This window comes from Trachypithecus francoisi, unplaced genomic scaffold, assembly GCF_009764315.1.
Source record: "Trachypithecus francoisi isolate TF-2019V2 unplaced genomic scaffold, Tfra_2.0 Lachesis_group6, whole genome shotgun sequence".
NCBI lineage: Eukaryota > Metazoa > Chordata > Mammalia > Primates > Cercopithecidae > Trachypithecus > Trachypithecus francoisi.
The window spans coordinates 27,060,266-27,083,745 of record NW_022681471.1 but is presented as its reverse complement, the minus strand read 5'-3'; the positions used below and the strand labels follow the sequence as shown (position 1 = coordinate 27,083,745).

Below are 23,480 nucleotides of genomic sequence, written 5' to 3'. Positions count from 1 at the left end.
TTTTTTTTTTTTTTGAGCCAGAGTTTCACTCTTGTTGCCCAGGCTGGAGTGCAACGGTGCGATCTCGGCTCACCGCAACCTCTGCTTCCCGGGTTCAAGCAATTCCCCTGCCTCAGCCTCCAAGTAGCTGAGATTACAGGCACGCACCACCATGCCCAGCTAATTTTGTATTTTAGTAGAGACGGGGTTTCTCCATGTTGGTCAGGCTGGTCTCGAACTCCTGACTTCAGGTGGTCCACCGGCCTTGGCCTCCCAAAGTGCTGGGATTACAGGTATGAGCCACCACGCCCAGCCAATCTTTTTTTTTTTTTTTTGATACAGGGTCTGGCTGTGTCACCTGGGCTGGCACAATCATGGCTCACTGCAGCCTTGGTCCCCCAGGCTCAAGCAATCCTCCCACCTCAGCCTCCTGAGTAACTGGGACCACAGGCATGCGCCACTACGCCAGGCTAATTTTTTATTTTTTGTAGAGAGAGGGTCTTGCTATGTTGCCCAAGCTGGTCCTGAACTCCTGGGCTCAAGTGATCTTCCCGCCTGGGCCTCCAAAAGTGCTGGGATGACAAGTGTGAGCCACCACACCTGGCCCCAATTTAGTTCTGTTCCCCTTCCTCTTCCTCTCATGATGCTGCTGTTAGATTCCATTCATTTCTGAGGGATTTCCCCTGAGGTTAAAAACTGTCTTGTTTTCCTGTGGCTTACTTGTATTATCATATGATGGTAACATTTTCAACCATCTCCCTTACCTCTGTCCCTGTCCAGATGGTTCTGTCTGGGCCGATGGCACAGCTGTCATCCCACAACTTCTCTTTATCCTGGGCTACAATCCAGTCCTGCCTCACACGTCCTTCTCTTTATTATTTTACTCCTTATTTGTGCAGCTGGTTGTTACGTGGATGTGCTGGTTTGGTATACCTACAGTCCTGTAACCACCACCACTGTCTGGCACTGTGGCCCCATAGCTGGACAGCTGGAACTGGCAGCTTTTAAACCCAACTCAGGTGGCCTCCAAGCTGTCCAAGCCACCCTATTTAAAATTGCATCTCACTTGGCTGGGCACAGTTGCTCACAACTGTAATCCCAGCAATTTGGGAGGCCAAGGCAGGAGGATCACTTGAGCCCAGGAATTCAAGACCAGCAAGACTCCATCTCTACTAAAGAAAAAAAAAAACAGCTGGGTATGGTGGCAAGCACTTGTAATCCTAGCTACTCAGAAGGCTGAGGCAGGAGGATCACTTGAGCCCAGGACATCAAGGCTGCAGTGAGTTGATTTGCCACTATACTCCAGCATGGAAACAGGGCAAGATCCTGTCTCAAAAAAAAAAAAAAAAAAAAGGCGGGCATGGTGGCTCATGCCTGTAATCCCAGCACTTTGGGATGCTGAGGCAGGCGGATCACGAGGTCAGGAGATCAAGACCATCCTAATACAGTAAAAACCCTGTCTTTACTAAAAACACAAAAAAATTAGCTGGGTGTGGTGGTGGGTGCCTGTAGTCCAGTTACTCGGGAAGCTGAGGAGGAGAATGGTGTGAACCCGGGAGGTGGAGCTTGCAGTTAGCTGAGATCATGCCACTGCACTCCAGCCTGGGCGACACAGCAAAACTCTGTCAAAAACAAAACAAAACAAAACAAAAAACCATAAAAAGTAAAAATAATAAGATTCCATCTCACCTGGCCAGACACAGTGGCTCATGCCTGTAATCCCAATACTTTGGGAGGCTGAGGGGTGAGGATCACTTGAGGTCAGGAATTCAAGACCAGCCTGAACAACACAGCGACACCCTATCTCTATTAAAAAAAAAAAAAAAAAAAAAAGCCTGGCATAGTAGAGTGCACTTACACACCCAGCTATCAGGAGGCTGAGGTGGGAGGATCACTTGAGGTCGGAGTTTGAGACTGCACTGAGCTGTGATCTGGCCACTGCACTCCAGCCGGGGCAACAGAGCTATACTCTGTCTCAAAAAAAAAAAAAAAAAGTAAATTGCATGTCACCTTCCCCCCACCTGCATTACTTAATAGACCTGGGAGTAAGACTTTGGTAGGTGCACCATGATGGGTGCCACAACCTTGACAGTACACAATTGTCAGGTTTTGAAGGAGTTGGCCACAGCTGAAACCACTGGAGGGTTCTAAACAGTGAGGCAACATGATCCACCTTATATCATAACAGGATCTCTCTGCCTCCCACACTGAGAACAGGCCGGAGAGAGCAGGGCAGAAGCAGGGAGACTGGCATCCAGGCAGAGATGATGGCACGGGAGAGCTGGGTAGGGCTGGTGGAAGGGAGGAGAATCTATCTATCTTGAATCTGTCTTGAAGATAGAGCCACCGGGGTTTGCTGATGGGTCGGGCATGGCCCTGCACCTCCCCAGACCCTCTGGGACCCTGCGAGGAGTGGTCCTTTCTCCCATAATGCAGCTCTAGCTCATGCAGCATCCACAGGTCTACTGACCTGCCCCAAAGACAGAGCCCCACATGGACGGCATTTTCCCAACATTTAATTAGGAAAAAACATTCCATGAACAAAGAAAATCTCATGCAACTAAGAGGAGAGAATGGGGAGTCTGGGACCATGAGACAAGGTCAGATTCCTCAGAGGAGGCAGAAGACACGGAATAGTAAGGCACGGCCGCCTTGGCCCCTCAGGGCGGGCACTGGACGGAGCGGGCGCTGAATGGGGCGGCTGAGTGAGTCGGAGCAGGTGCACACAACACTGAGGACGTTTGGCAGTAGGCTCAGGAGGAGGAGCATTCTGGGGCCCTTAGGCCTAAGTCAGGCCCTGGCACAGCCTGGGTCCAGTCCTCCAGATGCTCAGCAAGAAGAGGGCCCCAAGATGCTTGAGGGGGACCCTGTGGCCCAGTGTGGCACAGCCACAATTCTGAGGAAGCTTTGGAGACCTCACCCCAAGTGCCACTGGTACTGTGACCCCGCCTTGGAATGGGTGGGGTCAGCCATGGCAGGGGTGAGGTGCCAGAGGCCAGACCAAGGCTGATAATGCTACACAAAGGAGCCCAGACGGGTGGCAGGGCCCAGGACAGCTCAAGAACAGGCAGGTGAGTGAGGCTGGCGACATCCCATGGGGGACACATATTTACAGATGGAAATGGAGGCGGAGTTTGATTCAATAAATAGGCAGAGGGATATAAATAGCAGGGAGGGCGGGTCTGTCCCAACACCTGGGCACAGGGCAGGAGGGTGGGGGTATTGCTGCTGCTGGGATGGGGGCTCATCCTGTCACCCCTCCCCCTGCAGGGCCCAAAGCAAGGCACTAATGAAGGGGGCCTGGGTGTGCTGGGGGGCATCCTGGCCAGGGTGACCTGCTCCACGATACCCAATCCAGGGCTCAGCCTGGGGACCCATGCTCGAGCCAGCCGCTCCCCTGGATGGGAGGACGGCTCAGGACTGAGAAGCCCCTCCTCACCAACTCCATCACCCTTAGCTGTCGCTGGACACGAGGCTGATGATCTGCTCCAGTTTCTGCCGTAACTTATGCTTCCGACAAGACGCATCTCGTTCCAGAGCCGTGAGAATCTGGGGGCGAGGAATCCCCTGGAGCTGGGCTCTGTAGGGGGCGCAGCTCCTGCCGTGCAAAGTCCCCACTTCCCAGCTGGGCTCCTCCCTCCCACATGCCTCACCCCTCCGTCCTCCCCCGCAGCCCCTGTACAAACCCACCAGCTCTCCTCAGCCCCAAATGCCCCTCCGACAACAGCACTTTCTCCTCCTCTCCACGGCTAGGGTGCGACCTGGACTCTGGACTTGCCATGCTGGATTCCCCCTCCCATTACCTCCTAGCCCAAGCCTCCCTCACCAGGCCCCCGTGACCCTTGCCAGACCCCGTGAGCGTTCTGCAGGACACCATCCTTCACCAGCAGCAGCGCTGGAAGACAGAGCTGGCCACTGCCACTCCTTGACCTGTGAGGGGTCCTCACTGGCTCAGGTTGCCAGACTCCACCAGGCGCTCTCGGGCATCCTCCCTGCTGGCTGCCGCACCTCCCCTCCCCTCCCCTCCACTCTTTGTGTCCTGGGGCCCTGGCTCAGTGCTGGGCCACTTTTCCCTCCACACCCACTTGCAGCTTCCCTGTGAGCTCATCCAGGCTCAGGGCTTGAAATGCCATCCAGAGGCTTGCAAATGTGTCCGGCCCAGACTCCATCCTAAAGTCCACACCTCTATGTCCTCCTGCCTCTGGCCATTCTCATCACAAAGCCTGGCCTATCCCTTCCAGTGCTCAGGCCCTTTAACTTTTGCCCAGTGGCCACTTTGTACCCAGCCAGTGGCTTATCTCCTGGGTCCCTCAAATTCCAGCATCTACCTGTGATCCCAGAGAGCATCACCTGTGCCGGCCCCGGGCCCTGGTCGGGGAGAGACCGTGAACAATCTAAGAAATAGGCTCTGTGTCCCTTCTGTCCCCAACCCTCACCAACCCTCCTGCCTTTGTCACTGACTGCACCTTCAGGACCAAGTAACTGGGAGTCTGTGGGGATGACACACACCTCCTGGCGGTACTTGGTGACATAGAAATAGAGCTCGCTGAGTGCACTCAGGACATTGAAGTCGCTGGCATGGAGGCGGGACTGCTCCACCAGGTAAGCATCCATGTCCTGGTCGCTGATGGATGCCATCTTTGCAATGTCTCGATAATACCTGTTGGGACCCTGAGTATGTCACTCGGGCGATGTCACAAAAACTAGAACCCCTGCCCTCACTGCCCAGCCACCCCCGGGCTTTCTCCCTGTAGCTGGCCTGCCTCAGACAGGCAGCCCAGGGAGGGGCAGGTCCTGTCCTCTGCCACCCACAGCAGGGCAGAGCCCACCTCTCCACCCAGCTCTTGTAGTTGGGGATGTCCTTGGCATAGAGCAGTTTGTTGGAGGGCGAGTCCTTCCCCAGGCGGTGCTCAGATGTGGAGCAGGAGTCCATGAAGGTCTGGGCTACCACCGACAGGCAGGCGTCCGTGATGCTGTTCTTGTGGATGTCGAACACGAACTGCGGGTTCTTGATCACATTCACCCAGAAGCGCAGCGGCAGACTGTGGACAACAGAGGGTCACGCCCCTGAGGCTCCCTAGTGAGCCCAGGGGGGCCCTCCCATGTGCACATCTCTTTCCTGTCGGGCCGGCTCACATCTTGTCCAGAGGTGGTGAGAGCAACACATTTAGGGTGAACGGCCTTTCCTCAAAGTCTCCGCTGAACTTCTGTTCTCAGTAAGTCTCAACCCCCTCCGCAGCTTCTCCTGTCACTGCTCTCACCACCAGCATCTCTATCTGGTGCAAGACCCCAGAGCGCAAAGGCCCCGCCACCACCATCCCACCCACCCGGGCAGCCCAGCTCCAGGACCGGACGCAATGGGCCCCAGGCCAGGCCTCATTCCCTCCTGCCTGGATGCTACTCCAGGCCCTGGGTCCCAGCAGAGCCACCAGCATCTTTCGCCCACCCATCTCCAGACAGGTTGCTGGCAGCCCAGCACAGGGCGATACCAGTTGCTCTTCCAGGTGTGGCGCACGTCGGGGTCGCTGATCTGGCGCTGGTCGGCCTGCTCGTCCAGGAAGTCGAACATGTACTTGATGGCCAGGGGCAGGGCCGAGCCCCGGTGCGCTGTGCTGAACACTGTCTCAAAGAGGTCATCCACGAACTTCTGCAGTGTGCCCTGTGTGGGGCAGAGAGGTCACAGGCTATGAGGGAGCCAGGCTGGGATGTCCCCAGAGCAGGACAGATGGAGGCAGAAAGGTTTGGCAAACAGCGGGGCTTCCCTACAGGGCCAGTGGCCTCTCAGATAGACACGGCCTTGATCTAAGGCTCAGAGTTCCCATAGCAAAGACCCTAAGAAAGGCCTACGGGACCCAAATGATCCATGGTCCCCTCCCCTGTAAGGCCAGGACAACCTCTGGGCCGAGGCCAAGAAGAAGGCATCTAAGCATCTGTGCAGAGGCCAAGGTGGCGAGAGGCAGGCCCACACCTTGGTGGCCAGCAGCCGTGTCAGGTAGATCTCGGAGACCATCTTGCTGCCACGGTCCCCCTCGCGATGGTCGGCATGGTCGTGGTTTTTCACCAGGTGCCACAATTTGGTGCCCGTCTCTTGGTCAGGCGTGATCATGGGCGCCCGTGAGCGGAGGCTATCAGGGCTGCTGGCTGTGCGGAGCAAGCTCTCTGGAGCAGAGAATGCAGGTGACCCTTAGGCCAACACCTGGCCCCTGCCCCACTCTCCTGGGAGCCCAGCAGCCTGTGGGGACCCATCTGCCCTCACTGGCTGACCCTCCCTCTACACTCCACAGAATCGCAGACCTCCCAATGGCACTTAGGAGGGGGGGTTCCCTGGGACGGCTTAAGCAGCCTTGAAGGGCACACGGCCACCACAGTGAAGACACCTACCGTAGCGGCTGAGGGAGCGGGTGAAGGTGAAGGAGTTGGCCATGTTATAGGCAGATACTTGTTTGGGCACCAGTGCTACCAAGGAACCATCTGTCACCTGGAGGCCCCAGAGACAGAGGAGGGCAGTGCAGGAAGCTGAGAAGCCAAGGAGCCCCCACCCACCCACACCCAGGATGGGAGCCCACGAGTCCAGGGAGAAGGGCAGGGGGAGCCAGGGCCACTGCTCCTGTGTCCTGCTACAGCTCAAGGCAGGGTCCTGGCTCCCAGGTGGCCCTGGGGGTGAATGGGCCCCAACCCCTCACCTGGTAGTGGGCCAGTGAGTTGAGCCTCTTCCAGTCACACTCGATCTTGGTGGTGACATCCTCATCCTGGAGGATGATGCGAGTCATGCGGCCCTGGCGCCACTCTGTGGGCCACAGACAGCCCTTAAGATTATGCTGGAAGCCCCCAAGTCCCTGGCCCACTCCTCTTAGAGAACAGGGTTCAGGTGGGGAGCGGGAGAGCCCACGGAGGTCACACAGCACAGGAGGGTATGAGTAGGAGCCAGGAAGAGAGGGCGGGGACCTCACCCAGGTCCATGTCCTCAGCTTTGGGGCGCTGGGAGTACGGAATGCCCTTGTACACAGTGTCCAGCAGCTTATCTTTGGCCTGGGTGATGCTGTCACAGTTGAGAACCTTCACTGGGACTTGGGCACTGCCCTCATTCTCCGGACACACGCAGTGCAGGGTCTGAGGGAAAAGCAGACCCCAGCGTCAATCTAGGGTGAGGCCTCTCTCTGCGCCCGCACCTCTGGCCCGCCTGGCCCTGGGCTCACCAGTGTCTTGTAGTCGATCTGCTGCCGGATCAACTTGTCCTCGCTCAGGGAGTATCGCGCCTCGCCCGTGATGGCATCGATTGGGCCCTTCTCCATCTGCTGCTTGATGGCGCAGTAAAGCAGGAAGAGAGGCTCCCCAGCACACTCCTGCAGCCAGGGACAGGTACACAGCTGGCTGCCTGCCTGACCATCAGCTGGTCCTCTGCCACCACCTCCCTGCCACCCACCCACCTGGCGCACCTTCAGAAATTTATGCAGCAGGAATGTGAACCAGTTGGTAAGCATCTTCTCAGCCACTGACTCTGTCCTAGGGCAAGAGAGGGGTGCTTGGGCCTGACAGAGGTGGGGCTTGGGCAGGGGGGAGGGCCAGGCAGGAGAAGGGCGTGGCCTGGATAGAGTGAGGCAGGTACCTGCGTAGCAGCAGCTTGGGATGGTTCTTACTCTCGAGGTTTTTCTCGATGAGGTCAGCCAGCAGTTGCTTGAGCAGCCCCGTGGCATAGTCGAGCCGGCTCTGCAGGGCCACCATGGTGAGCGAGGCCACGGTGCCGCGGTCGCGCATGGAGAAGCTGCTCTGGGCTTCCAGCGTGTGGATGAAGGTAAGCACGAAGGCGCGGCTGTGCAGCAGCTGCCCGAAGAGGCGCAGGGCCTTCTCCATATTGGGTGGCGTCTGTGGGGAGCAGGAGGTCTCAGAGGGTGGGATCAGCCCTGAAGGGAACTGGTAGGGGCAGGCGAGGCAGAGGCTCACGTCCAGCTCCTTGAGCACCGGGTGGGCCTCGATGCCCGGGAAGAGCACGCGCACGGCATAGGTCCGGTAGTCCAGGAAGGGGATCTGCACCTCGTCCATGTGGTTAGTCAGTTCGTTGATGTCTGTCTGCAGCTCTGCAAAAGCTGGGGGGCGGAGAGAGGGAGTGAGTGGGCAGGAGGGAGGTCCCCAGCTTCCACACCACATCCCGCCCCGCCTCAGGCACCTTCCTTGCACTCCAGAGCCACGCGGGACTCCAGGTTGTCCATCTGCAGCTGCAGGCGCTTGAGGGTGCGGTCCGCGTCCTGAGTCTTGCGCTTGTAGGCCACCAGCACAGCTGTGATGGCCAGCAGCAGGAGCCCACCCCCCGCCGCCAGCCCCATCATGGCCGGTAGGGTCAGTGCCCGCTCTGCCGAGATGTGCAAGGTGCCCAGCCAGAACTCCAGGCCACCCACCAGCACCTGTGGGGACAGGCCTGAGGTGAGCTGACCACCATGCCCACCCTGGGCTGCCCAGGGGGTCTCCCCATCCCCACCTACCATGACAGGCTGCCGGCCAGTCTGGCTGGGTGAGTCGCACAGGAGTTGTGTGTCTGAGACAGTGAGCGCACACGGCTGGCCTCCTATCAGCACGGTGTAGTTGAGGCGGGAGCTGCCGGCTGCTGCGGGAATCAGGTTCTTGCCCTGGGGATGGAGGACAGCGTCAGCCCAGGGCTCTCCACTTTCCCGCCCCTCCCCACTCCCACCCCGCCTGCACCTTCAGCACCACGTGGGAGCCCGGTTTGACGTCCAGCACACCAGAGGGCCCCAGCGGCTCAAAGCTGGGGTCAGGGTAGTAGGTAAAGGAGGAGCGGTTGAGGGAGCGGGCGGTTTGCACGTGGTCCAGCAGGAAACCAAACTCATCAGGGTGCTCGCCTTGCGCCCGAGGCTGGGGCTGCCCAAGAAAGATGCCGGGGGCCTTACACAGCATGGCAGTGTCGTTGATCACCTGACATGTCTGTGGGGACAAAGGTGGACAGCCAGGCACGTGAAGCCATGGGCTGCAGGGTCGGGTGGGGCGGGGCAGCTGGTACTCACGTTGGTGGTCTCGATGCCGCGGTACTTGGCACGAACCCGGGGCTCCTGGACCGTCAGCAGGTGTGTCCCGCTCACAGTGATGGCGGTGCTTCCGCTAGGGACAGGGCAGGGGCCTCAGGCTCCCTCCTCCAGTGCACCCACCCAGCCCTGGAGAGTGCTCGAGGCTGCCGTGGCAGCCCAGGCCTTCCCTGACCCTGGATCACCTAGTGAGTGGTGGGTACTGTGCGGCCAGGACAGCTCTACCCCCTCTACCAATGAGGGCCCTGGCTCCAGGAGGGGCCCCACTGGAGCTCAGAGACCACCGAGTCCCTGAGCCTCTGGACACTGCTGGGCTCCCCAGTCCCCCAGGGTCTTACTTGATGATGCTCCAGGTGGGCTCAAGGCGGGTGACGGTCGGGTCCTGAGTGTAGGTGTAGATGACCCCGGGGCTGGAGATGTTAGCCCGGTCAATGGCAAGTGTGATGGGGGCCTGGCTGGGGCCCAGGGTGGAGACGGGTGAGATGCACACGATCGCCTTGGCATCTCTCCTACATCGGCAAGTGGGGTGCTTGGAGTGGGTGGCCCAGGGCCTTCCACCCCCCGTCCCCACGGCCCCCAACACAATGCCCAACCCAAAGCTGGCAGGGCCCCAGCCCACCTTACGAACTGGCACTCGCTGTCCCTCACAGTCACTGTGACCCTGCTGCCAGCATCCAGAGAGCTGCCTGAGATGGTGAGCCGTGTGCCCCCTGACGCCGGGCCACGGCTGGGACTCACTTGGTCAAATGTTGGGGTCTGCGGGAGAAGCTGCCCTGAAGGGAGGAGCCAGGCCGGGCTGCTCCACATGCCCCTTGCAGGAGAGAGAAGGGACAGGAAGGGGGAGGGCCAGCAGCCACGCACCACAAAGCTGTAGAGTTGCTCCGACTGTGTGCGGAAGTCAGCTGAACAGTCACCCACGCACAGCTCCACGGGCCCCGGCGGCGGGCTGGGCACCAGCGACTCCTCCATCTCACACACGATCCTAGGGCTCAGAGAGCGTCAGGGCCGGCCAGGCCACACACAGCCCGGGCACCCACACAGCCGCACTCACCTCTCAGCACTGATGTACTCAGCCGGGATAGAGTTGCAACGCACACCAGCCACCCGCAGGCCCACCTCTCGGGACAAGAGGCCCAGGTTCTCACCCATGATGGTGACCCGGGTGCCTCCCTCCTTAGGCCCCACAAGAGGGTGGATCTGTGGAGCAGGATGGGCAGTGAGAGGGTTGGCTCAGGCTCCCAGGGGCCCTGTTGGCAGTGGGCAGGGGTGGTTGGGGAGGCTGACCTGCATGATGTGGGGGTGGCTGCACCGGGTGCCCTTCTGGCTCAGGTGCATCCAGTTGGTCTTTGGGGCTGGGCAGTGGGTCCGTAGCTGGCACCTGTGCTCTGAGATGCACCAGCCACAGTTGAAGCGGGGATCAGCCTTGAGGCAGAGGCCACAGCTAGGCCGCTGCGCCCAGCACTTGTACAGGAGGGCTGCAGGCACAGAAGGCACTGCTAACGGAGCAGGCAGCCGCAGAAAAGTGGCAAGTGGGGAGCACTAGGGCCCCCAGACCCGACCCCAGCAGTGCTGATTGCCTGTGCTGCCCTTCACCTCGGAAGCTGGGAGGCTTGTCTATGGGGAAGTCTCCATCCCAGACCACAGAAAAGTCCAGCTCGGTGTCACCATGCTCATCACCTTCATAGGAGTACTAGAGGAAAAGAACCCATGGGACCCCAGATAAGATGTGCAGAACCCCCCCACCAAGATTTTTGCCAGCTGTCCCCCTCCTCCAGGTACAGGAATCCCTAGCAGGAGACTCAGAGAGTTCCCTGCCAGGGAGCTGGGCATAGACAAGAACGATCCGCACCATGCCACAGCCCAGACCCCGAAGGGAGGCAGCGGGCAGGACCTCACCGAGGCATTCTGGCACTGCACGCTGCTGCTGTTGAAGCGCACGGCAGGCACCCGCTGCTGCCGCCCCTGCACCCGCACCACGCACTCATAGTTTTTCTGGCCCGACTGCGGCTGAGGTAGGTTCTTAGCCCGCAAGGTAAGAGGCTGCATGACCCCAACGGGGATCAGGAGGTCCCCACTGGGCAGGATCTCAGGGCAGCCCTGGGGAGAAAGCACCTGTCAGCTGCGCACAAGGCCACCCTTCTCCAGGCCTAGCCCAGAGAAGGCTCAAAGAAACTGAGAACACAGAAGCCAGTGACCCGCCCGCACCGCAGAGCCCAGCCCCTCACACGCGGCGCCCGCCTCACCTCAGGGCTGTGGACCCTGCCCTCCTGGAAGGAGCACTCATGGGGGCGGCTGGTACAAGCGTGGCGGTACTTACACCAGTGGCAGGGGTAGGGGCTGCCAACACAGGACATGCACCTGGGGGGGAAGTGGCTTCAGAAATAACAGAGGAGGCTGCACTGCCCCTCACTGCTCCCCAACAGGACACATCGGGAACCGAAGGAAGAAGGCAGCCATATCAAGGGACAGAGAGATATGGGGATGTCAGGGGCTATCAGCACCTGACAGTTAGCCCCTGATGCCCCAGAAACAGTTGCCCTTCAGGTGTCGCCTGTCCCAGAAGTTCCCTCTATCCCCAGGGGTAGGGGTGGGTGCTGGGCCAGGTACTCACGACTGGAGGACGCTGCAATTGTAGAAAACAAAGTCGGCACCGGCGAACCTCACGCCTGTCTCCTTGGAGAGAAGCTGCAGCCGCACGGTGCGGGTGGCCCCTGCAGCAGTCCCGGGGTGGCCATGAACTCTCCGGGGACAGGGAGAGGCCTCACCCTGCCCACCCTGGGCAGCCCCAACCCACTGACCATGCCCTCTGGTAAGAGCTCGGAGCTCCTGGAGGGAGGGTGAGGGGCAGAGCAGTTCACCGGAGGGCAGCAGGATCGCCTCACTCTCCACCACCTCCTCGAAGGTGCAGCTCACGCCCGCACTGAGGTCCGGCACATTATGCAGGGCGACGGTCAGCTGGGGGAAGCAGAGGGCTCAGGGCAGGGCGCACTCCCAGCACATACGTGCACACCCAGCCTGGCACCCCCAAGCTGCTCACCTGCACCCCAGGCGACATCACTGACACATTGTTGGGCCGGACCCGCACCTGGACACACTTGCTCAGTTCCTCAGCAAAGCCGTGCGGGGCAGAGGCGCCCGGACAGGCCCCTTCGCGGCAGCACCTGCACGGGGTCGGGCCAGAGCCGGTCCCGCCACTGCCCCGAGAGGGCCCAGGCCTGTCCAGCTCACAGTGCCAGGCAACAGCGAGCCTTGGCCTCGTCCCCGGGGGCCTGAGGGACGTCACTCGGGGTGGAGGTTCCGCTCATTAGCTGGAGAAAGTGGAGGAGGGCAGGGGAGGCCGCAAGGGCGCGGCTGGGTGTGGCTGGCTCCCCCTGGCTAGTGGGGCCCTCCAACTCCCCAAGCAGGGGCCCCCGCCCTCACCTGTGCTGCAGCACACACCAACCACAGTGTGGGTCCCCGGAGCCCAGGCAGGCCGTGCAGCTCGGGTACTGCTCACAGGTCTCCACTGGAAGCTGGCTCACCTGGGGACAGCCACATCAGCACCCAGCCCGCCCCCACCCCACCACCCACCGCCACCCATCACAGGCCCACCTGCTTCTCACTCAGGAGATAGATGTGCTGGTGGTCCGGGCTGAAGAGCAGGTCTCGGAGGATGGGGCTGCCATCCACTACGGGGACCGTCTCATACAGGTGGGCATCCAGGGAGCCATCAACCCGCACCTGAGCCACAAGACCAGCCTGATGCCACCACAGCCTCCTGCACCTGGGACATTGTCTTCTCCGGCCAGAGACTTTGGAGGTTGTGGCTGAGGGGCTCAGCACTCACACCCACAGCCCTGAGGCCAGAAAAAGGAGGGTGCAGATGCCAGAAAATGCCCTCAGCAGACAGGAGGACAGAGTGACTCATGTTACCCAGGGTCAGGGGATTCAGGGGAGGGGAAGAGCTAGAGGATGGCACTGATTACGGGAAAGAGGCAGTGACGATGGCTGCACAGCTCTGCAGATCCACAGAAACCCACTCAACGGTGCACTTTAATCGGGTGAATTGGATGGTGCGTGTTCAACAAAAGCTGCTACAAAGAACAAGAGGGTCCCAGGAACAGAGCAAGTGGGCCAGGAGAGCTCAGCATCCTTCTCCACAAACCCTTCCCTACGCCCCCAGACCAACTCTTGCCCTCCTGGGGGATGGCACTGCATCTATGAGGCAAGCAGGATGAGAGCACTGCAGTCCCCCAACTCCTACCTATTCAGAACGTACCTGAGTGCCCAGTTCACCTCCCCCTTCATGCCAAGCTACCCCCAGATCCCCAGTGGAAGCAGCCACAGCCGCAGGGCCCATGAGGGAAAGAACAGTGGGGCGGGTGCATGGATCTGGAAAGCCCTCTCTGGGAAAGTGACATTTTGGGTGGGAGGAGAAGGATGGGGAGTAGTGAGCCAAGGAGAGGGCAGGGATGAGCGGGTCCATCCACGGGATGGGGAGGTTCAAGGGGCAGGGCATTTGCTCTCTGATTCATTTAACAAAGGACCCAGCAATGACAGCTCAGCCCCAGCCCTGCTCTCGTGGCAGGGAGACCCCACAATAGGTCTGTTCTCTGTCCCCAGAGCCACAGGAAGCTGGCAATTCAGTCCACAGTGGGAACTGGCAACGGTGAGGGTGGGTGGCCGAGGGGCCACCCGAGGAGCAGGGCCAGGCTCCTGGGACCCAGCCAGGGAAATCTCCCTCCCTGCACCAGCCATGTCCTCTCTTGTCCTATCCTCAGGGGTCTCCTGTGTGTTCCCACCACCAGCCTTGTCCCATATCTGAGACTGTCCCGACCCCCACATGCCCAGGGCTCTGGGGGCCACCTTCTTCAGGCTGCCGCTGCGCGTGCCAATGAAGACCACAGAGTGCCGGCGGTAGGTGTAAGCGGCCACACTGGCCATGCCGTCGGTGCTGTCGGCCAGCAGGGGCAGCCCCTCGATCACGTGCAGGCCTCCCAGAGGCTGGTTCAACACCAGCCCGCAGAAGTTGCCGTTGATCTGCATGGGCTGGTGAAACAGAGGAGGGACCCGTGAGAGTCAGAGCTCCCCGGCGCAAGCACACAGCAGTCAGATGGAGGCTGGCAGTTCCTGTGTCCCAGAAGAGAGTGGGATCTAGAACCCGGTCCCCTCCAGCCAGGCCTGACTGCTCGCCCTAGGGTGCTCCAGAAAATTGGCGGCTATGGAGGGAGACAGAGGAGGGACAGCAGGGAGGGAGGAGCGAAGCCTGGGCCCACAGGACTCTCGCTGGCTCAAGACAAGGGGCATCCAGGAGACAGAGCAAGGAGAAATGAGCTAGGAACAGAAGCAGAAGTGGGGCACTGGGCAGGCCAGAGACAGGGAAGGAGAGGGCAGGGACCCCTGGAAGGGAGAAACAGGTGGGAGGGCAAAGGTGCCACTTCCAGGGCCATGGCAAAGCCTGGGACAGGATGACTGGCCGTGAGCCCAGGCCAGGCACGGCAGACCTGGGACAGGGCAGGGAACCAGTGTGGGGTGACGAGGGGCTCACAGTGTTGATGCAGGGCAGCTCCTTGTTCAGCAGCCAGGGCAGGGCCAGAGTGCCCTCGCCGCGATAGCAGGACTGGATACGGCGCCGGATATGGGCATTGATGTTGCTGAGAGTGAAGAGGCAGAGGATGGTCTGCCGGGGTGGGCTGGCTCGGTTCTTCTGGCCCTGAGAGAAGATGGTGAAGAGAACGTCCTCGTCAGCCGGCACGCCCAGGGCCTGGGCCAGCAGCAGACCAGGCTTGGCCAGGTGGGCGCTCTGCACTAAGCGGTACTCCACGCCACGCCAGGAGCAGCCGATGGGGAATTCCACATATGAGTAGAACTCTGAGTCCCCAGCGCACATGCGCACGATCTTGGACGTGAAGAATTTCTCGCCCGCTGTGTCTAGCAGTGTCTGCTGGGTGTCCAGCTGCAGCGTCAGGAAGTACACGAAGGAGGCGCTGACGAAGCCGTAGATGTAGTAGATGTCAAAGGCAGGGTACAAGGACAGCGTGTCCGAGGGAATCTTGATCTGGGAGGAGACAAACTCATCCTGGTACACCTGGGGAGCAGGGGGAGAAGACAGCATTGGGTGAGGCCCTGTGCCAACATCGCGGGCCACCGCCAGCTTCCCTCTGCATCCCCCTCCCGCGCAGACGATCACAGAGGCCCAGGCCAGAAAGGCTGCATAGGGCAGGGTGATCAGCCTCCCCGCGCATAGGGGACCCCCCACAGCCTGGGCTCAGGCTGTCGTCCCACCCTCTGCAACCTGTCTGCATCCCAGACACTGAGGAGCCGAAAAGTCCCCTCTCAGAACAGGACTCTTCTGGGAGGCAGAGCCAGGACTTGGTGGAGGAAGGAGGGAAGGAAGGCTCACGCACGAGACTGAACATGTCCACGCTGTCTTCATCACTGATGAGCTTGCGGGAGCTCAAGGTGGGGAAGTACTCCGACTTGCCGTCGACAGCAGTGCCCACGAACAGCTTGCTGGGCCCCTGGCCCTGCTCCACAATGACACCAGCCATGGAGTCGGGCTCCTGGGCCCCCGACAGGTAGTGCTCCTTGCGGTGGTGCGGCTCACCCAGCTTGAAGAGGTCGTCCACGCGCAGGAACTGGCAGATGCCCTGCCAGATGCTGCCACAGGCCACCAGGCGGCGGGCCGCATAGTCTATGAGCAGCAGCTTGTTGATGTTGTCCACGGGGGCCAGGCGGTGGGCACACACGCGCATGCTGGGGGGTGGGTAGCAGCGAGCGTTGTCCTCGACAGGCCCCGTGACATGGGCCCGCAGCTCAGTCAGGTTGGGGGCCAGCTTAAAGACTCGGTTCACTGCGCCCACGAACACCTCCCCAGTCATCCGGTGCACAGCCAAGTGGGTAAGCGTGGTATCTGTCACCACAAAGGCACGGAAGGGCCTGTTGCCCAGGGCCCCCCCCACGACAAGGAACAGCAGCAGGAGGAGGCAGACAGAGGGCATGGCCGACAGCCGCGCCTGGGGACAGGCCTGGGGAGAGACCGTGTGTGGGAGTCAGAGGCCTCGAGCCACAGAGGGCCGGGCCATTCACCCACCACCCCGCCAAAGCCCCAGATGGCCACCGCGACAGGGAGAGAGGAGGGGCCTCCGCCAGGGCGCATGAGTGAGCAGCTAGTGAGGGCAGGCTTGGGGGCCATCAATCGTCCCTCAGCCCCCGTGCTGGAAAGGAGCCAGGAGGCCTCGCCTCAGCTGGGCCACACCCAAGGGGGCAGCAGAGCAGATGCTGGGAAAGGCCAGGCAAGAGGCCCTCTGGAACTGAGACCCCAGATGCCACACCTCAGAGCCCAGGGCAACCAACAGCAAAGAACAGCAAGCCCCAGGCCTCTGGGCTGCCCCCAACACCTGAGCTGAGGGGAGAGGGAGGAAGGGACAGAACAACTGCAAGCTGAGGAAGAGGAGCAGGGGCAGGAACACCAGCCGGAGCGGCACTGCCACCAGGAGCCCTGGGATAGAGGTCTAGGGAATGGAGGCCTGACGGAGGATCCAGAACCACCATGTCCCCTGAAGGGGCCCCAGCTGCCTCCCTGACAAGGGCCTCAGCTGGCTGTCCAGGAGCCCGCTGTCTGGCGTCCCGGATGCAACACAAAGCCGAGTCGCGCCTGCCCCCTCAGCCACGCACCCAGACACACATTATAAGTCAAGCTCTGCTCAGGCACAGCCTGCGCGGCTCCCTCTCCAGACCCAGAGGTTCACTGGGGAAGGGAATGTACAGGAGGCCCTACCTGCTGTTCGGACTCCCAGGAGCCTTACAAAAGGAGGAGTAATGTCCCCAGATACAGTCAAGGCCTTGGGGAGACAGGGCAGGAGCCACAGGGACAGTGCTGGGACTGGCACTTAGCCCCCAGGCCACACCCAGCCAGCCCCAGGCTGCTAAGACAGCAGAGCAGTGTCTTGGCAGCCAACAGGGCAGGGCTCAGCGCTACCCTCTCAGTGCCAGAGCCCCCGGGGGCAGATAGGAGGTACCCAGCTTGAGGCCGGGGTGTGGGGGGCGCGGTGCAGGGAACCAAACCAAGGAAGCACAGGGGAGAAAAAGGTAAAAAAAACGCATTTGCCAGAACAAGGAGCAGGCCCAGCTTGAAACTGTAAAGTTTCAGCTCGGATTGATCACCTCTCCAGGGCTCTTTTGTCAGCTGGACCCTCATGCAACAGCCGGAGAAGAAAGGAAGACCAAAGAAAAGAGAGGCCACATCCTGTCCTCACCTCCTCTACACCCCGGGAACACAAGCCTAGGAACAGGCTGGGGACAGGTAGGGAGGGAGACCTGGGGAGGCAGAATTTCAGGCCCAGCCCCCACCTGTAAGTGGCAACCTCGGGCACCACAGGTACAGCTGGGCCAGCAGAGAGCCTGAGGACGACGGGGCAGCCCCACGCAGAGACGCGGGTCCAGCGGACGCCCCCCAACACCCCCCACTGTGCTGCTGGTCCAGTTTGCCCGGGCCCCATCAGGGCACCCCTCGGCGGACTCGCGGAGCCCTTAGCGGGAGGGAAGTACAGCGTTGACCCTCCGAGGGGCCGCTCCCCTGCGACAAAGGGTCCTCTTTGGGCAAGGGGCTGGTCTTGGGTTGGCGTCCCCACCACGCGGGGCACAAGGGGCCGGGCAGACCGGCGCCGACGGGCAGGGGTAGGGCCTGACCCCCACAGGCCGAGCCGGAACCCCGGGCTGCCGGAGCCCCGGGCCCCAAGTCGGCTGGCCCCGCACGGACGGCGAAGATGACGGCCACCTACCTGTCCCTCCGCTGGCTCCGGGTGACCGCCCTCTGGCCACGTGGACGCGCCCCCGAGCCCCACCGCGACCCCGCTCGCGCGCCCCTTCGGCCTCGCCCAGCACCCCGGGCCCCGGGTCCCACGCGCGCAGCCGCCGTCACCGCCCACACACTGGGCCGGCCCGGGGGCCGCCGCAGCCTTTTAAACCCGGACCGTACCACCGCGCGGGGCGGGGGCGCCCGGGGACGCCCGGCCGAGGGGCACGCAGCGGCAGGGGGCGCGGGCGGGGCCGCTGCTCCCCGCGGTCAGGGACCTCGCGCGCAGCCCCGATCCCCGCGACCTGCAGGGGGACCCGCCCGGCCAGCCGACCCCCTTCGCTCGATGGCCGCGTCCGCGGCGCGCGCCTCCCCCGCGCCCCGGCTCCCCGCCCGCCGCCTCGGGCGACCCCGGAACCCGCGCGCGCCCGCGCCACACCCCCTCGGGCCTGCGGCGCGCGCCCGCCTCGCCCCACCCTGGCGCTCGGAGACGCGCCTGGGGTCACCTGCCACCTGGGCGCGGCCTCGCTGGTCCCTGCCTCTCAGGTGCACCGCCGCCGAGGACTCGCGCCCCCAGCTCAAGACACGTCCCCGACGGTCTCTAACCCGGAGGGCCTGCGGCGACAGCCGTCCAAACCAGCCCCTTCCCCGGCGATTCTGAACCCGGGCCTTTCTTCCTTCCCTTGCTTTATTTTTCCTTTTTTTTTGTTGTTTTGTTTTGACACAGGGTCTCGCTCTGTCACCCGGGCTGGAGTGCAGTGGTGAGATCATAGCTCACTGCAGCCTCGACCGCCCCAGGCTCAAACGATGCTCCCGCCTCAGCCTCCCAAAGTGCTGGGACTACAGGTGTGAGGCACCGTATCCCGCTAAGGTTTTCCTTTTCATTTCCCTGATGACTAATGATGTTTAGCATCTTTTCTTTTTTTTTTTTTTTTTTTGAGACGGAGTCTCGCTCTGTCGCCCAGGCTAGAGTGCAGTGCCGGATCTCAGCTCACTGCAAGCTCCACCTCCCGGTTTACGCCATTCTCCTGCCTCAGCCTCCCGAGTAGCTGGGACTACAGGCGCCCACCACCTCGCCCGGCTAGTTTTTTGTATTTTTTAGTAGAGACGGGGTTTCACCGTGTTAGCCAGGATGGTCTCGATCTCCTGACCTCGTGATCCGCCCGTCTCGGCCTCCCAAAGTGCTGGGATTACAGGCTTGAGCCAGTTTAGCATCTTTTCATGTGCTTGTTGGCCTTTTGTATATGATCTCTGAAGAAATATCTATCCAAGTCCTTTGCCCATTTTTATTAACCATATATATGTATGTATAGATAGATAAGATAGATTTTTTCCCCCTAAATTGAGGTCTCCCTTTATCACCCAGGCTGCAGTGTAGCGGCACTGGATCATGGCTCACTGCAGCCTTGACTTCCTGGGCTCAAGGGATCCTCCTGCCTCAGCCTCCCAGGTAGCTGGGACCACAGGCAAGCGCCACCACACCTGGCTAACTTTTCATATTTTTTGTAGAGAAAGACAGGGTCTTGCTACATTGCCCAGGGTAGTCTTGAACTCCTGGGCTTAAGCAATCCTCCTGCCTCAGGCTTCCAAAGTACTGGGATATGCTGGGCGTAGTGACTCGCCCGTAATCCCAGCATTTTGGAAGGCCGAAGTGGGCGGATCACCTGAGGTCAGGAGTTCAAGACCAGCCTGGCCAACATGGTGAAATCCCATCTCTACAAAAAATACAAAAATTAGCCGGACATGGTGTCATGTGCCTGTAGTCCCAGCTACTCAGGAGGCTGAGGCAGGAGACTCTCTTGAACCTGGGAGGGGGAGGTTGCAGTGAGCGAAGATCATGCCATTGCACTCCAGCCTGGGAGATAGAGCAAGACTCTGTCTTTAAAAAAAAAAAAAAAAAAAAAAAAAGTACTGAGATTATAGGCATGAGCCGCCGTGCTCGGCCCTCAACTGACTTTAAGTAAAAGAGATCACCCTTGATAATGCGTGTGGGCCTCATCCATTTAGTTGGATGGCTTTAAGAGCAAAACCCGAGGTTTCCTGGAGAAGCAGAAATTCTGCTTCAAGACTGTAACACAGGCCAGGCGCGGTGGCTCAGGCCTGTCATCCCAGCCCTTTGGGAGACCGAGGCAGGCAGATTACCTGAGGTCAGGAGTTTGAGACCAGCCTGGCCAACATGGTGAAACCCCGTCTCTACTAAAAATACAAAAATTAGCTGGGCATGGTGGCGGGCATCTGTAATCGCAGTTACTTGGGAGGCTGAGGCGGGGGGCAATTGCTTGAACCCAAGAGGCAGAGGTTGCAGTGAGCCAATATCATGCCATTGTACTCCAGCCTGGGCAACAAGAGTGAGACTCCATTTCAACAACAACAACAAGACTGTAACACAGAAATTCTCCAAGTTTCCAGCCTGTCCTACAAATTTCACACCAACTTGTCAGCCCCGACAATTGTGTGAACCAAATCCTTAATAATCTCTGTGTGTGTGTCCTGTTGGTTCTGTTTCTCTGGAGAACCATGACTAATACAGATGTCTTTCCATTTATTAGGTCTTCTTTAATTTCTTTCAACGATGTTTTGTAGTTTTCAGTGTACAAATCTCATGCTTCTTTTAAAAAACATATTAATATTTTATTCTTTTTTGACATTGTTATAAATGGAATTCTTTTCTTTTTTCTTTTTTTTTTTTTGAGACGGAGTCTCACTCTGTCACCCAGGCTGGAGTGCAGTGGCCAGATCTCAGCTCACTGCAAGCTCTGCCTCCCGGGTTTTCGCCATTCTCTTGCCTCAGCCTCCCGAGTAGCTGGGACTACAGGCGCCCGCCACCTCGCCCGGCTAGTTTTTTGTATTTTTTTTAGTAGAGACGGGGTTTCACCGTGTTAGCCAGGATGGTCTCGATCTCCTGACCTCGTGATCCGCCCGTCTCGGCCTCCCAAAGTGCTGGGATTACAGGCTTGAGCCACCATGCCCGGCCAAATGGAATTATTTTCTTAACTTCATTTTGGATTTTGTATAGAAATACAATTGATTGGCCAGGTGTGGTGGCTCATGCCTGCAATGCAAGCACTTTGGGAGGCAGAGGTGGGCGGATCTCTATTAAAAATACAAAAATTAGCCAGGCATGGCGGCAGGCATCTGTAATCCCAGTTACTTGGGAGGCTGAGGCGGGGGGCAATCGCTTGAACCCAACAGGCAGAGGTTGCAGTGAGCCGATATCATGCCATTGTACTCCAGCCTGGGCAACAGAGAGTAAGACTCTATCTCAAAAAAAAAAAAATTGATTTTTGTATAATAATCTTTTTGGAGACAATGTCTCACTTTGTCACCCAGGCTGGAGTGCAGTGGCATGAACACCACTCACTATAGCCTCACCTTCCCAGGCTCAAGCAATCTTCCCACCTCAGCCTCCCAAGTAGCTAGGACTACAGGAGCATGCCACCACGCCAGGCTAATTTTTGAATTTTTTGTAGACACAGGGTTTCACCATGTTGCCCAGGCTGGTCTCCACCTCCTGGGCTCAAGTGGTCCGCCCACCTCAGCATCCCAAGTAGCTGGGACTATAGGTGTGTGCCACCATGCCCAGGTAATCTTTGTATTTTCTATAGACACAGAGTCTCACTATGTTGCCCAGCTGGTCTCGAACTCCTGGGCTCAAATGATCCACCTGCCTAGGCCTCCCAAAGTGCTGGGATTACAGGCGTGAACCACCACGCCTGGCCTTAGTCCCATCTTTGTCATCTCATCCATTGGCTTGACCAGATGCACAGGTGTTACCCTTCGATTCCCTTGGCCATCTTTCTAGTTTCAGAGCATCAATCATGTCCTGTCTTGACAGCTCTGCAGTTTCTCACTCCATCCTCTCAAGCTCTCCTGTGAACTCCAGGCTCCAGGTTCATAGATCCAAATCTCTGCTTGGATCTCAACATAGCATTTCCACAAGCGAAGCCTTCATTGTTCACCCCAGACTTGCTTCTCTTTGCACGCCCCGCATCTTAGTAAAGGTTATTCCTCTTGCTGAGGCCAGAGTCTTGGAGTTCTTGACTCCTCTCTTTCTCTCAAACACCATGTCCTATTCCTCAGCAAATCTTGTTGCCTCTCCCCCCAAAATCTATCCAGAAGCTGATCTTCTATTCCCACCCTGGTCCAAGCCACCAGTCCCTCATTAGGATGGCTGTGGTGGCCTCCTCACTGGACTCTCATGCTTGCCCTCCCCCAGTCCCTTTGCCACACTGCTACAAGAGTGACTGGAAAACGTAAGTCGGATTCGTCTTGCTCCTGGTAAAAGCCTCCAATCACTCCTTTATAACACTGACTTCCAGAAGACCTTCTAACTATGACCTCAAACCCAGAAGGCATAGAAGACAAAAGAGTCCAACTAGCTAAACATAAACTTCTTGTGTCTAAAAAACACCATAAAATCAATGAAAAACGAGGAAAAGTATTTGCACTATTTAACATAAAGGGGTATTCTCCTTCATATATGGAAGGTACCTAGGATTCTACATATTATTTATTTATTTGAGACAGAGTCTCGCTCTGTCACCCAGGCTGGAGTACACTGGTGCGATCTCGGCTCACTGCAACCTCCGCCTCCTAGGTTCAAGCAATTGTCCTGCCTCAGCCTCCTGAGCAGCTGAGATTACAGGCGCCCGCCACCACGCCTGGCTAATTTTTGTATTTTTAGTAGAGACGGTGTTTCACCATGTTGGCCAGGCTGGTCTTGAACTCCTGACCTCAGGTAATCTGCCCGCCTCGGCCTCCCAAAGTGCTGGGATTACAGGCATGAGCCACTGCACCCGACTGGTTTCTAGATAAAAAAGACCAACAAGAGGCCAAGGCAGGAGGATCACGAGCCCATGATTTCAAGATCAGCCTGGGCAACATAGTGGATCCTGTCTTTATTTAAAAAAAGAAAAAAAAAAAATCCAAGAAGACCAACAATACAATTAATGGGCAAATGTCAGGAATAGACATTTTGCAGGAGAAATAAAATGCACATAGTTTTTAAACATGTGAAAAGATAAATACAAATTAAAAACCACACTAAGATCAAACAAAAACTTGTACGTGAATGTTCACAGCAGCATTATTTACAATAGCCAAAAGGTAGGAACACCTGAAATGCCCATCCATGGATGAATGGATAAACAAGATGTGGTGTACACAGACAACAGACTACGACTCAGTTAGTTATAAAAAGGAAGGAATTCTGACCATGTTACAGCATGGATGAACCTCAAAAACATGATACTAAGAAAAACAAGCCAGACACAAAAAGTCATGCATTGTATGATTCCATTGATGTGAAGCTTCCAGAACAGTCCAATCCATTGAGACGGTAGATTAGCAGTTGCCAGGGCCTGGGGAGCTGGGGAATGGGGAGAGACTGCTGAATAACCACCGGATCTCCTTTCGGGGATGAAAGTGTTCCAGTAGAGAGAGGCAATGGTCACACAACAATGCGATGTACCAAATGCCACCAATTGTAATTTTAAAATGGTTATACTACTTTTCTGTTATGTGAATTTTTCCTCAGTTGAAAAAATTAAAAATACAAAGAAACAAAACCACACGCTGAGAACCATGTCTCCATCTCAGCTTGGCATGCACCTCCCTGCGGCGAGTGAGGGCACTGTGTGGTCAAGGCTGGGGAGCTGGTCTCATCCTGCCCTGGGGGCTGCCAAGTGGGCAGC

At 58.5% G+C, this 23,480-nt stretch overlaps 2 protein-coding genes across 11 annotated transcripts in view; both read right to left on the bottom strand.

The window, feature by feature from the left end:
* Positions 1-23,480, bottom strand: part of MPP1 (membrane palmitoylated protein 1) — a 111,615-nt gene that overhangs the window by 69,648 nt on the left and 18,487 nt on the right. The window lies entirely within an intron of this gene.
* Positions 2,479-17,935, bottom strand: PLXNA3 (plexin A3). Of its 9 annotated transcripts, XM_033201943.1 has the most exons (34): positions 17,774-17,917; positions 17,249-17,285; positions 15,398-16,018; positions 14,539-15,078; positions 13,857-14,039; positions 12,603-12,731; positions 12,432-12,532; positions 12,049-12,172; positions 11,810-11,966; positions 11,623-11,722; positions 11,255-11,369; positions 10,908-11,108; positions 10,605-10,701; positions 10,296-10,486; positions 10,063-10,208; positions 9,873-9,993; positions 9,631-9,767; positions 9,350-9,520; positions 8,994-9,087; positions 8,674-8,913; positions 8,457-8,600; positions 8,144-8,378; positions 7,921-8,063; positions 7,586-7,842; positions 7,416-7,482; positions 7,176-7,322; positions 6,930-7,089; positions 6,663-6,766; positions 6,361-6,457; positions 5,948-6,138; positions 5,469-5,638; positions 4,809-5,021; positions 4,489-4,639; positions 3,582-4,347 (listed from the first exon to the last, which is right to left on the bottom strand). In XM_033201943.1, the coding sequence occupies exons 3-34, from the start codon at positions 15,989-15,991 to the stop codon at positions 4,165-4,167; spliced, it is 5,703 nt and encodes a 1,900-aa protein (XP_033057834.1). In that variant the 5' UTR covers positions 15,992-16,018; positions 17,249-17,285; positions 17,774-17,917; the 3' UTR covers positions 3,582-4,164. The 9 variants fall into 9 exon arrangements, with proteins under 9 accessions (XP_033057835.1, XP_033057830.1, XP_033057828.1 ...); XM_033201944.1 differs by lacking the exons at positions 3,582-4,347; positions 17,249-17,285 and adding an exon at positions 2,479-3,528 and having other exon boundaries at positions 17,774-17,935; XM_033201939.1 differs by lacking the exons at positions 17,249-17,285; positions 17,774-17,917 and adding an exon at positions 2,479-3,528 and having other exon boundaries at positions 4,308-4,347.